Genomic DNA, 14,378 nt, shown 5'->3' with positions numbered 1-14,378 from the left:
GGTTTTGAAGAAATGCATTCACTTTAGTATCGTCTGCAGGAAATTCGGATTTATAAAGTCAAGAGTAAAACGATTTAAACGTAGCATTACTTTTCCATGGGATCTGTAGTGACAATATTATAAGTGTTTTTAATACTAGGTATGAGACGGGAAGTGGCCTGTTGCCGTACCTGATGTGCCAGTAAACGACTCGGCTTGTTGCCATGTTCGTAGTAAGAACCACAAGTACGTAACAACAAGCGTTCCGCCTCTTTAGTCGAAATAAGATTAAATTCTGCCTGTAAGTCGAGACGCTTTTTAAAAAGTTCTGGAGAAGGGTTCAGTGCATATCTTTGATCGAGGTTACTGATCGCAGATGTGAGTTCATTAACCCTAGCAGTGCGTTTTTTATTACAGAGAGCAGAGTAAGAAATAATCTGCCCTCTGATATAGGATTTAAGTGTCTCCCATAACAATGAATAAGAGGTGGAGTCATGCTGATTGAAGAAAAGAAAGTCATCAATAGAAGTGGAAATGAACTCACAGAGTTCACTGTCTGCCAAAAGAAGAGAATTAAATCTCCAAGGCGGTGGGCTACGTTTATAAATAGAAAGATGAATATCTAATTCCAGAGGTGCAATACCCAAATAGTCAGAAGAAACTATCAGAAGAAATGGGCAGCAGCTCCAGAAAGGGACCCCAAACTTCCCTTTCCCGAGCCACATTAACCAGCTCTGACTGGTGGATCCCGAGGCATTCCCAGGCCAGTGTGGAGATATAATCTCTCCACCTAGTCCTGGGTCTTCCCCGAGGTCTCCTCCCAGCTGGACATGCCTGGAAAACCTCCATAGACCTCCATACCAGGTGCCCTAACCACATCAACTGGCTCTTTTCAACACAAAGGAGCAGCGGCTCTACTCTGAGTTCCTCTCGGATAGCCGAGCTTCTCACCCATCCATCTCTAAGGGAGAGGCCAGCCACCATCCTGAGAAAACCCATTTCACCACTAACCAGCCTTCATGACCATAGGTGAGGGTAGGAACGAAAATTGCCCAGTAGATCGAGAGCTTTGCCTTCCGGCTCAGCTCTCTTTTCGTCACAACGGTGCGGTAAAGCGATTGCAATACCGCTCCAATTCTCCGGCCAATCTCCCGCTCCAATGTCCCCTCACTCAAGAACAAGGCCCCGAGGTACTTGAACCCCTTCACTCATTCCCTACCTGGAGTAGGTACTCCATCGGTTTCCTGCTGAGAACCATGGCCTCAGATTTAGAGCGCTAATCCTCATCCCAACCACTTCACACTCAGCTGCGAACCGATCCAGTAAGTGATGAAGGACCTAACCCTAACCCTAACCCTAACCCTGGGGACCCGGTCATACGCCTTCTCCAGATCCACAAAACACATGTAGACCAGATGGGCATACTCCCAGGCCCCCTCCAAGATCCTTGCGAGAGTAAAGAGCTGGTCCATTGTTCCATGACCAGGACGGAATCCACATTGTTCCTCTTCAATCCGAGGTTCAACTATTGGCCGAACCCTCCATTCCAGCACCTTGGAGTAGATTTTACCAGGGAGGCTGAGAAGTGTGATCCCCCTATAATTGGCACACACTCTCTGGTCCCCCTTTTTGAACAGGGGAACCACCACCCCGGTCTGCCACTCCTTAGGCATTGTCCCTGACTTCCACGCAATGTTAAAGAGGCGTGTCATCCAAGACATCCCCTCCACACCCAGAGCTTTCAGCATTTCTGGACGGATTTCTTCAATCCCCGGGGCTTTGCCACTGTGTAGTTGTCTGACTACCTCAGTGACCTCCACCAGGGAAATTGATGATGATCCCCCATCAGCCTCCACCTCTGCCTCTACCATAGAGGGCGTGTTAGTCGGATTCAGGAGTTCCTCAGAGTGTTCCTTCCACCATGCAATTACATCCTCAGTTGAGGTCAACAGCGTCCCATCTTTACTGTACACTGCTTGGATGGTTCTCCGTTTCTCCTTCCTGAGGTGGCGGATGGTTTTCCAGAAACACCTTGGTGTCGACCGAAAGTCCTTCTCCATGTCCTCTCCGAACTTCTCCCACACCCGCTGCTTTGCCTCTTCCACGGCAGAGACTGCAGCCTTTCGGCCCTGTCAGTACCTTGCAACTGCCTCCGGAGTCCGCCGGGATAACACATCCTGGAAGGCCTCCTCCTTCAGTTGGATGGCTTCCCTGACCACCGGTGTCCACCACGATGTTCAAGGGTTACCGCCCCTTGAGGCACCTAAGACATTGAGACCACAGTTCTCCATGGCAGCTTCAGCAATGGAGGCTTTGAACATTGCCCACTCAGGCTCAATGCCCCCAACCTCCACAGGGGTGCCAGAAAAACTCTGCTGGAGGTGTGAGTTGAAGATCTCACGGACAGTGGCCTCCTCCAGACGTTCCCAGTTCACCCACACTACCTGTTTTGGGCTTTCCAGGTCTGTCCAGAGTCTTCCCCCACCCCCTGACCCAACTAACCACCAGATGGTGATCAGTTGACAGCTCTGCCCCTCTCTTCACCCGAGTGTCCAGAACATGCGGCCTCAGATCAGATGATACGATTACAAAATCGATCATCAACCTTCGGCCTAGGGTGCTCTGGTACCACGTACACTTATGAGCCTCCTTATGTTCGAACATGCTGTTCGTTATAGACAGTTCATGACTAGCACAGAAGTCCAACAACAAACTCCCGCTCGGGTTTAGATCAGGGAGGCCGTTCCTCCCAATCACGCCTCTCCAGGTATCTCCATTATTGCCCACGTGCACGTTGAAGCCTCCCAGCAGAACTATGGAGTCCCCTACTGGTGCCCCATACATGACTCCTTTCAGGGTCTCCAAGAAGTCCAAATACTCTGAACTGGTGTTTGGTATATATGCACAGACAACAGTCAGAGTTCCCCCCTGCCCCCCTACAACCCGTAGGCGTAAGGAGGCGACCCTCTCATCCATCGGGGTAAACTCCAACATAACGGCGCTCAACCGGGGACTTGTGAGTATCCCCACACCCGCCCGGCACCTCACACCCTGGTCAACTCCAGAGTAGAATATAGTCCATCCCCTATCCAGGAGTACGGTTCCAGAAATGAGACTGTGCATAGAGGTAAGTCCCACCAGATCTAACTGGTAGCGCTCCACCTCCCGCACAAGTTCCACTTCCTTCCCCCACAGAGAGGTGATGTTCCACGTCCCCAGAGCCAGCCTCTGCCGCCCGAGTCTGGTCCATCGAGGCCCCTGACCTTCACTGCCACCCGTGTAGCAGCGCACCTGACCCCCACAGTTCACCCCATGAGTGCTTTTTCGGGCTTTGCCCGGCTGGGCTCCATGGCAAACCCAGCCACCAGGCGCTTGCAGTCGGGCCCGCCCTCTGGGCCTAGCTCCAGACGGGGGCCCCAGGCTTCCTCCGGGAAGCCTCCTTTGCTTTCGTCATGAGGGTTTCTTTGAACCATTCTTAGTCTGGCCCCTCCCCTGAGACCACTTTGCCTTGAGAGACCCTACCAGGAGCACAAGGCTCCAGACAACACAGCCCTTAGGTTCATAGGGTCACACAAATCTCTCCACCACGATAAGGTGACGGTTCCTGGAGAGGCCTTTTATATATTTATTTCTGCTAATTTCTCAGGAAGGGGGCCAATAATTCTGGAGTATATGTACAGGTGCATCTCAAAAAATTTTAATATCGTGGAAAAGTTCATTTTTTTCCTGTAATTTAATTAAAAAAGTGGAATTTTCATATATTCTAGATTCATTACACATAAAGTGAAATATTTTGAGCCTTGTTTTGTTTTAATCTCGATGATTACGACTTACAGCCCACGGAAATCAAAACTCCAGTATCTCAAGATATTCGAATAAAGAATTTATAATACAGAAATGTGGACCTTGTGAAAAGTATGTTAATTTATGCGCTGATACTCGGTCAGGGTTTTAATCCTTTTGCAGGAATTACTGCATCAGTGCGGCGTGGCATGGAGGCGATCAGCCTGTGGCACTGCTGAGGTGTTCTGGAAGCCCAGGTTGCTTTGATAGCGGTCTTCAGCTCGTCTGTATTGTTGGGTCTGGTGTCTCTCATAGATTCTCTATGGGGTTTGGGTCAGGAGAGTCGTTACTAGAAGTTTTGGCACTGTGGGCAGGTGCAGAGTCCTGCTGGAAAAGGAAATCAGCATCTCCATAAAGCTCGTCAGCAGATGTAAGCATGCAGTGCTCTAAAATCTCCTGGTAGACGCTGCATCGACTCTCGACTTGAGAAAACACAGTGGACCAACACAGCAGATGACACGGCACCTCAAATCATCACTGACTGTGGAAACTTCACACTGGACTTCAAGCAGCTTGGATTCTGTTCCTCTCCACTCTTCCTCCAGACTCTGGAACCTTGATTTCCAAATGAAATGCAACATTTACTTTCATCTTCCCCGTGATTGTAGTCGTGTGTACTGAACCAGACTGAGAGATTAAAGACTCAGGAAACCTTTGCAGGTGGTTTGAGTTAATTAGCAGATTAGAGATCTTCTCAGGTCGACATTTCTGTATTATAAATTCTTTATTAGAATATTTTGAGATGCTGGATTTTTGATGTCCATGAGCTGTAAGCCATAATCATCTAGATTAAAACAAAAAAAAGGCTTGAAATATTTCACTTTACGTATAATGAATCTAGAAAATATGAAAGTTCCACTATTTAATTAAATTACAGGAAAACAAATAAACTTTTCAATGATATTCACATTTTTTTTAGATGCACCTGTATAGAACTGTATATAGGCAACACGTAATAATATTTAACATTAATGCGGTTCTACTGATGTGTTTAAGGTTCAAGATCTTAAACAGTGGAGTGTTAATTCTGTTCATCTCTTTTTTTATCTGGAGGCTGTGAGTGATGATGTTAAAGTTGTCAAATAAATGAACTTGAGCATTTAGGAAAACATCACTCCTGAAATTCCTCCTGACTGAAACATCTCCTCGTCCTCGTCCTCGTCCTCCTCACTGTTCATCTCATCACCTCTGCCTTTACCTCTCTTCTACATTTTTACACTCTCAGATCTTTAGTCGGGATTTTTACGGAGATTTAAACCGTTAAAACTAATTTTACCTTCAATCAGGTGCTGAATAAAAAAAATAGCGCAGTGATTTTGGAGAATTATTTTAATCCCTAACATGGAAAAAAACAATAAAGAAGGAAAAATAGAAACTGTGCAGGTCTTTAATATTGTATATTATTTTATAAATGAATCGTTATAAAGAGGTTTTTGTGTTTAACACGTCATTTACACCTGGAGAAAAATCCACAACCATCTGAGGAGCTTGAAATAAACATCTTTAAAGTATACGCATGTAGCGCTGCTATAAACAGGCTGGGGTTATTTTCTTCTCGAGGATGAACTGTGGAGGAATTTGGCGTGTTTGTGTTTTCCTTCACAGGGATGAGGTGTGGGTCGGTGTAGAGCTCGACTTCATTAAAATTCCCCGCATTCCATCAGGGCTTCATGCCGAGTGAAAGCCAGTCATGTGTTCACTCCACACAGTAAACATGAGAAAAACGTGTATCAGTGACTCACACCGATAAAAAGTCCAAACAGAACACAGCTGCGTCTGACTGAGACATCTGATTAGAATCAGTGCTGAGGTTCTTGTAGCCGAAGTGTCTGATGTTCTACTTGAGAACCCCGTGTTCTGGTTCAGATTTATGGAGACGAGTCGTTTCTGTGAGGTCACAAGGTCAGAGGTCACATATCTGTGAAAACAACAGAACACCACAGACGTCTAACATTGTGCACACACACCACACACACAATGAAAACTGGACCCCGTTCACCACTGTGTGTCCTGGGTGATCGGGGTGTAAGCGGTGAGTGATAAGTACAGTCGTGATCCAATTCCTCAAACCACATTCGGAGGTGATCTGGGCCATATCACATTTACTAATCTACTAAACTATTCTACTAAACGAATCCACTAAACGAGTCTACTAAACGAATCTACTAAACGAATCGACTGCGTCAGTGCTCTTGCCGGAGAATGTGTTTGTTGCCCCTCTGAAATCTTTCAAGGCTGTTATTGCATGCTTTTGTTAAAATAATATATATTTGAGACTATCCAAGGAAGAACATCCACAGCCATCTTTATATTTTCTAAACAGTCCCATCCATCCACAGTAATCTCATGGTAATCTGTAGGCTGTCCATGTGGGAGAACTCCAACCAGAAGGGCATCAGGATGGATCAGGCAGGTCCGAAGAGCAAGACAAGAGAAGCCAACCAATCCCGGTCTTCGCTGTAACTCCGTTATCTAAATAATATAACACCACAAAAATGACAAATCATATAGAAATTTGTAATAAGCTTAATTTTGTTTTTTCACACTTGTCTTTTCTTCTTTTTTCTTTTTTCGAAATTGAGCTCCAGATGGTTTTTTGTCGCTTCATTTTCCATCTGAACTAACAATCCTGATTTCTCCTGCTGGTAATACGTCATCAGCAAACAATACGCCATGATCATTGTTGTCCATAATGCAGTAAAAACTGACATCATCACTGACAGTCACACACACACACCAACGGTGATGACTGATAACTATGATGTACTTTTTAATTATGAAAAAAAAACACCGGTGATGAGTGTCGTGTTACACTTAATACAGCCTTGCACACACTGTCGCTTATTTACATCGGCACTAGGGAGCGCTAACAAACCAATTTGACCAAACAAATTTTCTGAGGTAATGAAAGACATGAGGAACGTTAAATGTGGCTTGGTACTGTTAATCAGATTCGGTGGGGTGGCGCCCCAAATATGGTGACTCCTTAGGCAGCTGCCTATGACTCCTATATCCTGTATTCTACCCCTACATATACTCTACCCCTTATATACTCTATATCCTAAACCACTTATATACTGTATATCCTATATTCCACCCCTACATATACTCTACCCCTTATATACTCTATATCCTAAACCCCTTATATACTGTATATCCTATATTCCACCCCTACATATACTCTACCCCTTATATACTCTATATCCTAAACCCCTTATATACTGTATATCCTATATTCCACCCCTACATATACTCTACCCCTTATATACTCTATATCCTAAACCCCTTATATACTGTATATCCTATATTCTACCCCTACATATACTCTACCCCTTATATACTCTATATCCTAAAACCCTTATATACTGTATATCCTATATTCTACCCCTACATATACTCTACCCCTTATATACTCTATATCCTAAACCCCTTATATACTGTATATCCTATATTCCACCCCTACATATACTCTACCCCTTATATACTCTATATCCTAAAACCCTTATATACTGTATATCCTATATTCTACCCCTACATATACTCTACCCCTTATATACTCTATATCCTAAAACCCTTATATACTGTATATCCTATATTCTACCCCTACATATACTATACCCCTTATACACTATATATCCTATACCCCTTATACACTCTATAGCCTACACCCATTATACACTATATATCCTAAACCCCTTATATACTGTATATCCTATATTCTACCCCTACATATACTATACCCCTTATACACTATATATCCTGTACCTCTTATACACTCTATAGCCTACACCCGTTATACACTATATATCCTATACCCCTTATATACTCTATATCCTATACCCCTTATACACTCTATATCCTATACCCCTTATATACTCTATATCCTATACCCCTTATATACTATATATCCTATACCCCTTATATACTCTATAGTCTACACCCGTTATACACTATATTTCCTATACCCCTTATACACTCTATATCCTATACCTCTTATACACTCTATATCCTATACCCCTTATACACTATATATCCTATACCCCTTATATACTATATATCCTATACCCCTTATACACTATATATCCTATACCTCTTATACACTCTATATCCTATACCTCTTATACACTCTATATCCTATACCCCATATACACTCTATATCCTATACCCCTTATACACTATATATCCTATACCCCTTATACACTCTATATCCTATACCCCTTATACACTCTATATCCTATACCCCTTATACACTATATATCCTATACCCCTTATATACTGTATATCCTATACCCCTTATACACTCTATATCCTATACCCCTTATACACTATATATCCTATACCCCTTATATACTCTATATCCTATACCGCTTATACACTCTATATCCTATACCCCTTATACACTCTATATCCTATACCCCTTATATACTATATATCCTATACCCCTTATACACTATATATCCTATACCTCTTATACACTCTATATCCTATACCCCTTATACACTCTATATCCTATACCCCTTATACACTATATATCCTATACCCCTTATACACTCTATATCCTATACCCCTTATACACTCTATATCCTATACCCCTTATACACTATATATCCTATACCCCTTATATACTGTATATCCTATACCCCTTATACACTCTATATCCTATACCCCTTATACACTATATATCCTATACCCCTTATATACTCTATATCCTATACCGCTTATACACTCTATATCCTATACCCCTTATACACTCTATATCCTATACCCCTTATATACTATATATCCTATACCCCTTATACACTATATATCCTATACCCCTTATATACTGTATATCCTATACCCCTTATACACTCTATATCCTATACCCCTTATACACTATATATCCTATACCCCTTATATACTCTATATCCTATACCGCTTATACACTCTATATCCTATACCCCTTATACACTCTATATCCTATACCCCTTATATACTATATATCCTATACCCCTTATACACTATATATCCTATACCCCTTATACACTCTATATCCTATACCCCTTATACACTCTATATCCTATACCCCTTATACACTCTATATCCTATACCCCTTATATACTATATATCCTATACCCCTTATACACCCTATATCCTATACCTCTTATACACTCTATATCCTATACCCCTTATATACTATATATCCTATACCCGTTATACACTATATATCCTATACCCCTTATACACTCTATATCCTATACCCCTTATACACACTATATCCTATACCCCTTATACACTATATATCTTATACCCCTTATATACTCTATATCAGTGGTTTTCAAAGTGGGGGCCGCGGCCTGGGGGCCACCAGGGGGCGCCTGGGGGGCCTCAACAATTTGGTGTGAAAAATAAATAAATACATGATTTTCTCTTTCTCACTCTCAGACAACCACACACACACAATCAATTCCTAATCTAATGTAATGTAAAGATGCAAGATGTAATTATTAATAAAAAAAGAGGGGGGATATATTCAGATGTCTGTATTTTTAATGTGTTTTAAAGACATGGTAATGCCATTTGGGGGGCCTTGCCCTGGAAAAGTTTGGGAACCCCTGCTCTATATCCTATACCCCTTATACACTATATATCCTATACCCCTTATATATTCTATATCCCTTACACACTCTATATCCTGTACCCCTTATATACTCTACATCCTATACTCCTTATACACAATATATACACTATACCCAATACAATACAAATGTTAATATTTTCATGCCAATAAAGCAACCTTTTGACTTTGAATGGAGACGGGGGGGGGGGGGGTGGGGGGGGGAGGGGTGGGGGTGGGGGGGGGGAGGGGTGGGGGGTGGGAGCGGGGGAAAAGTCCGCCCTCTAGCGGCTGCAGCTGTAAGCACTCTCACGGCTCCTCCCCAGCGCAGTGTGTCAGTGTGAGAGGCGGACAGACAGAGGGACAGATAGAGGAGAGAGAGAGAGAGAGAGAGGTCGCCAATGCGCTTCCACAACGCCGTGCTCTCGGAGTCATTCTCGCTGTTTTTGAGCTTCGGTCTGAGTTTTTCTGTGTAATTTACGCGGCGTTTCCTCCTCCCCAGGCCCGAGAGAGAGAGAGAGAGAGAGAGAGAGGGAGAAGGAGAAGGCGAAGGCGAGAGCGCGCGGCGCGTCCCCGATGGCGGGCTGGAAGGACGGCGCGGTGCAGGAGAAGTACCGACTCGTGGTGGTGGGAGGAGGCGGCGTGGGAAAATCCGCATTAACCATCCAGTTCATTCAGGTAAACAATCCGGTTTATTAATCCCGTTCATTCAGGTGAATAATCCACATTAATCTCCCTGTGTGTGCTGAGTGTGCAGGCTGGAGATGTGTGAATGTGTTCTCTTCTAGTTACACACTGAACTGTAAACTTTACTGCTACCAATTTATCATCATCCTTCTTGTTGTTTGTTGGCTGGGATTTGTTAATTTATGTGCTCTGTGTGTGTGTGTGTGTGTGTGTGTGTGTGTGTGTGTGTGTGTGTGTGTGTGTGTGTTCGTGTTCGTTTTCCCCTGATTCTCCGCCAAAATTGCCTACACCCATGTCCACTTTCCCTTCCTTCCCTCCTGTATACCAGAATCAGAATAGGTTTTGTTGGCCCAGTACACCTGAACACACACACACACACACACACACACACACAGACAGAGTCTGTACAGTGGGTAAACATGGTTTGGGAATTTGGATGAACACTTGGTGTTATTGAGTTATTTTTGTTGTTTATTTCCCCACATATTTATACTTCATGTTTATCTGAATTTTATTTAAATGTGGAGTAGATGAATATGAAATAGCAATGTGGAGTAGATGATTATGAAATAGCAATGTGGAGTAGATGATTATGAAATAGCAATGTGGAGTAGATGATTATAATATTATAAATGATGTGCTCGGTGTTCCCTCAGGTGTAATACAGAGTGAGTCACTTCACTTCTCTTCTTAGTGCTGATGTGTGACATTCTGGCCCAAACCCGGCTCAGAGTTTGACTCTGCTCACGGACACTGAGGGGAAATGAGTCTGTGATCCATGTGCTGAGGCTGAGAGAGAAATCACGAGTGCGTTATAGGTTCCTTAGGTTCTTTTAGAAGTTTTGGCACTGGGTTCTCTGAGCAGTTTGCTCCCTTTTTGCCTTTGTAGTGATCTCTAGACAGTGCACTCTTTATCTCACTGCTGTTTTTAGTCTGCGGTGATGCATTCAACTTAATTTAGACTACAGTGTGTGTGTGTGTGTGTGTGTGTGTGTGTGTGTTTCCGTGTGCCTTGGTTACTGTGTTACTGTCTCGTGAAAAGCGATTTACTGGAAACATGTTTGATGTGGAAACATTTCACAGTAGATTAAAAAACTGCCTTCTTCTGTTTATTAGTATATTAATAACTTCAGATAAACGTCTACATCTTCCTTACACTGTTTTATATATTTTTTTTAAATAATTAAATATCTAATTGTGTTCTGTGTCGAGCTCTAAATGTCCCAGAGCATCCAAAAACCTCATAACAACACGAACCATAATGATGATGATGTTTTTATAGCAATGTATAGTAATATTTATACATATATACAAATTTCCCTAAAAGTAAAATTTGAACCTGTAAAGAACTTCATTCCAAAAATGAAGCGATGATCAGGATCTGGACATTTTATATCCACACACGGAAAATGTCTCAAGCACTTTCAGTGTAGATTTCTAATGAGATGATGATGATGATAATAATAATAATAATAATAATAAAGAATGTATTTAAAGTGAATGAAATGCATGTTGTGTTGTCCGAGTTGTTGTTGTGTTTAATGAAATAATCTTTTCGTAAAGACTCGGAGACGCAGCTGAAGTCTAATCTCTGCGGTGTAAATCAGAATGAAAAGCTGTTTGTATGTTTGGACTGAATCAGTCCGTCCTTTATGAATCCGTGTTTGATGACCAGAGGCGAATCTTGTGACTGAGACGTGACTGAGACGTTTTTTTCTCCTCAGACGTTTCTTTTGTTAAAGCTTCGTGTTTCTTTACTTCTGATTTTTATTCTGAGGTTTTTTGAAGAAGTTTTTTTTCTCCGTGTCAGTAATGCGTTATAGGACGGATCACAGACATGCTGCTACAGACACCATGTTGTTTAAAAGAACTGATTACGTTATGTTCGAGTGTGTCGGGTTAAAGGCCCGGGAGAAAGCAGAACCTCCGGAAGAGGAAGTTCCTGCTGGTCCTCCAGAGGCGTGCGTGGTGTTTTGGGGAAACGCTGAGATGAACTGTGTGATCTGTGTCAGTGTTTATTATTGTGTCAATATTTAGTAGGAAAGTAATGACATGAATTTTGAAACCGATGTAAGTGATTCAGCTGGAATCCTGAATCCTGGTTCTTCTCTCGGTTTTGGCTCGTTTCGGGTCGCCTCTGGCTTGTTCATTACGGATCTAAATTATTAACAATTATATTGTCATTAACAATATAATTAACAATATCCATTGTTAAAATTGTTAAAAGAAGTAATATAAATAAATAATTGATTTAAATCTGAATGAATTTCTTTTAGAAGGCAAAATCTGCTTTGAGTAAAGAAAGCAGGCCGCAGAGCTTCGGCAGGTTTGTGTAATGTTTCCGAACGTCGTATTACGTGTAGTATGTTTATAAGTTCATGATGTATGTCGTTAGGAAGAGCTGATGTTTGTTTTGGGTTGAACACGGTTTCATTAGTACAGTTCTGATGGTGCTGCATCCAGTACAGTGAGTAATGACCCGACGCCGTCCGAGTGAGCGAGTCAGTTCAGAGGATCTCACGGGGACATCACAGCGATGTCCTCGTTGCCGTGTGGCGTCGGGGGTTGAATTCAATTCAATTTGATTTGTATAGCGCTTTTTACAATAGACATTGTCTCAAAGCAGCTTTACAGAAATAAAACACGGGTTCGGTTCGATCTCTTCAATAAAGACGGTTTAATAATGGTGTTTCGGCCGTGAGAGAGAAGCGTCGCCCCGTTTCACTACCTGTTTCACTTTCAGACTGAGAAGTCACAGCGCTCAGGTGTTTATAATTATGAGTACAGCAAAAATATATTTTCGAATAATGAAGAGATTAAAATGCAGCGTTTGATTTTCTTCCATTTTACTCACACAACGTTAAAAATACAGCAAGGGAACTTAACAAGCTTTTTCCGTTTCAGTGGAGTAACTGCAGGTTTGTTAATTTTATTGTAGTTATATATTGGATTAGTAATGGTACGGTCATGAGTTCTAACCCCAGCGCTGCCCCTGCTGGGCCCCTGAGCAAGGCCCTTAACCCTCAGTAAATAGTAAACCCTCACTAACCCCTGTTTAAAGGAGAGAAATGTAAGTCTCTCTGGATAAGGATGTAAATGTAAAATAATGACTTTGTTCTGGAGAGTAAATGTTAGGATTTTATTTCTTTTTCTTTCTTTTTTCAGCAGAATGTGGAGATGAGGTCAGGCTCAGGTCTCAGTGGTGCTTTCATGTGGAGGAATGATCACATGCTAGTTAATATTAGCACCTGTAGCTAGTGGGCAGTATTTCCTGTGAGTGTGTGTGAGAGTGAGTGTGTGTGTGTGTGTGTGAGAGAGAGAGAGAGAAAGAGAGAGACTGCATGGTTTTCATTACTGAAGTTTGAGGTCATGCTGAAGGAACGCTGTGGCTCTGAGATTTTATTTAATAAGCTCGGGTGAAGCGCTCAGCTGCAGGTTTTCTGATCACCGGCTCAGACGTGTTTTTGGATCTGAATCTTCACTCGTTGTTTGTGATAAAAAAGCGAGAACATGTGAGGGGTGCGTCCTGTTTCAGTTTCTTGCCTTTCATGAAAGAAAGTAAAAGTAGAGTGTAAAACTGAATGTGGATAAACACAGCTTATGAATTTGTTGTCTGGTTTGCTGTGTGTTTAGGTAAAGATAACTCCAGCGTCTGTAATCTGTCCTGATGATGATGATGATGATGATGATGATGATGATGTCACACAACAGAACGCTGATGGAGCCAGCAGACAGATTCATTATTGTCCGAGTCCAGGACGCTCTATTTCCCGCTGCAGGGTTGGGGGTGAGGGTGGGGTGGATATGGGGGTGAGGGTGGGGTGGATATGGGGGTGAGGGTGGGGTGGATATGGGTATATGGGGGTGAGGGTGGGGTGGATATGGGTATATGGGGTGAGGGTGGGGTGGATATGGGGATATGGGGCTGAGGGTGGGGTGGATATGGGTATATGGGGGTGAGGGTGGGGTGGATATGCGGATATGGGGGTGAGGGTGGGGTGGATATGGGGGTGAGGGAGGGGTGGATATGGGTGTGAGGGTGGGGTGGATATGGGTATATGGGGGTGAGGGTGGGGTGGATATGCGGATATGGGAGTGAGGGTGGGGTGGATATGGGTATATGGGGGTGAGGGTGGGGTGGATATGGGTATATGGGGGTGAGGGTGGGGTGGATATGGGTATATGGGGGTGAGGGTGGGGTGGATATGGGTATATGGGGGTGAGGGTGGGGTGGATATGGGGGTGAGGGTGGGGTGGATATGGGGGTGAGGGT

At 43.1% G+C, this 14,378-nt stretch overlaps 1 protein-coding gene across 1 annotated transcript in view; it reads left to right on the top strand.

The window, feature by feature from the left end:
- Window positions 1-9,731: 9,731 nt before the first annotated feature.
- rras2 (RAS related 2) overlaps window positions 9,732-14,378 on the top strand; it is a 33,003-nt gene continuing 28,356 nt past the window's right edge. The window contains exons 1-3 of the mRNA XM_053633998.1: window positions 9,732-10,108; window positions 12,011-12,112; window positions 13,739-13,892. Coding sequence (XP_053489973.1) covers window positions 9,995-10,108; window positions 12,011-12,112; window positions 13,739-13,892 — 370 coding nt within the window. The 5' untranslated portion in view covers window positions 9,732-9,994. The remainder of the gene's footprint in view (window positions 10,109-12,010; window positions 12,113-13,738; window positions 13,893-14,378) is intronic.

This window comes from Ictalurus furcatus, chromosome 10 (genome assembly GCF_023375685.1).
Source record: "Ictalurus furcatus strain D&B chromosome 10, Billie_1.0, whole genome shotgun sequence".
NCBI lineage: Eukaryota > Metazoa > Chordata > Actinopteri > Siluriformes > Ictaluridae > Ictalurus > Ictalurus furcatus.
The sequence above is the reverse complement of the archived record's forward strand: the minus strand, read 5'-3'. Positions and strand labels throughout refer to the sequence as shown.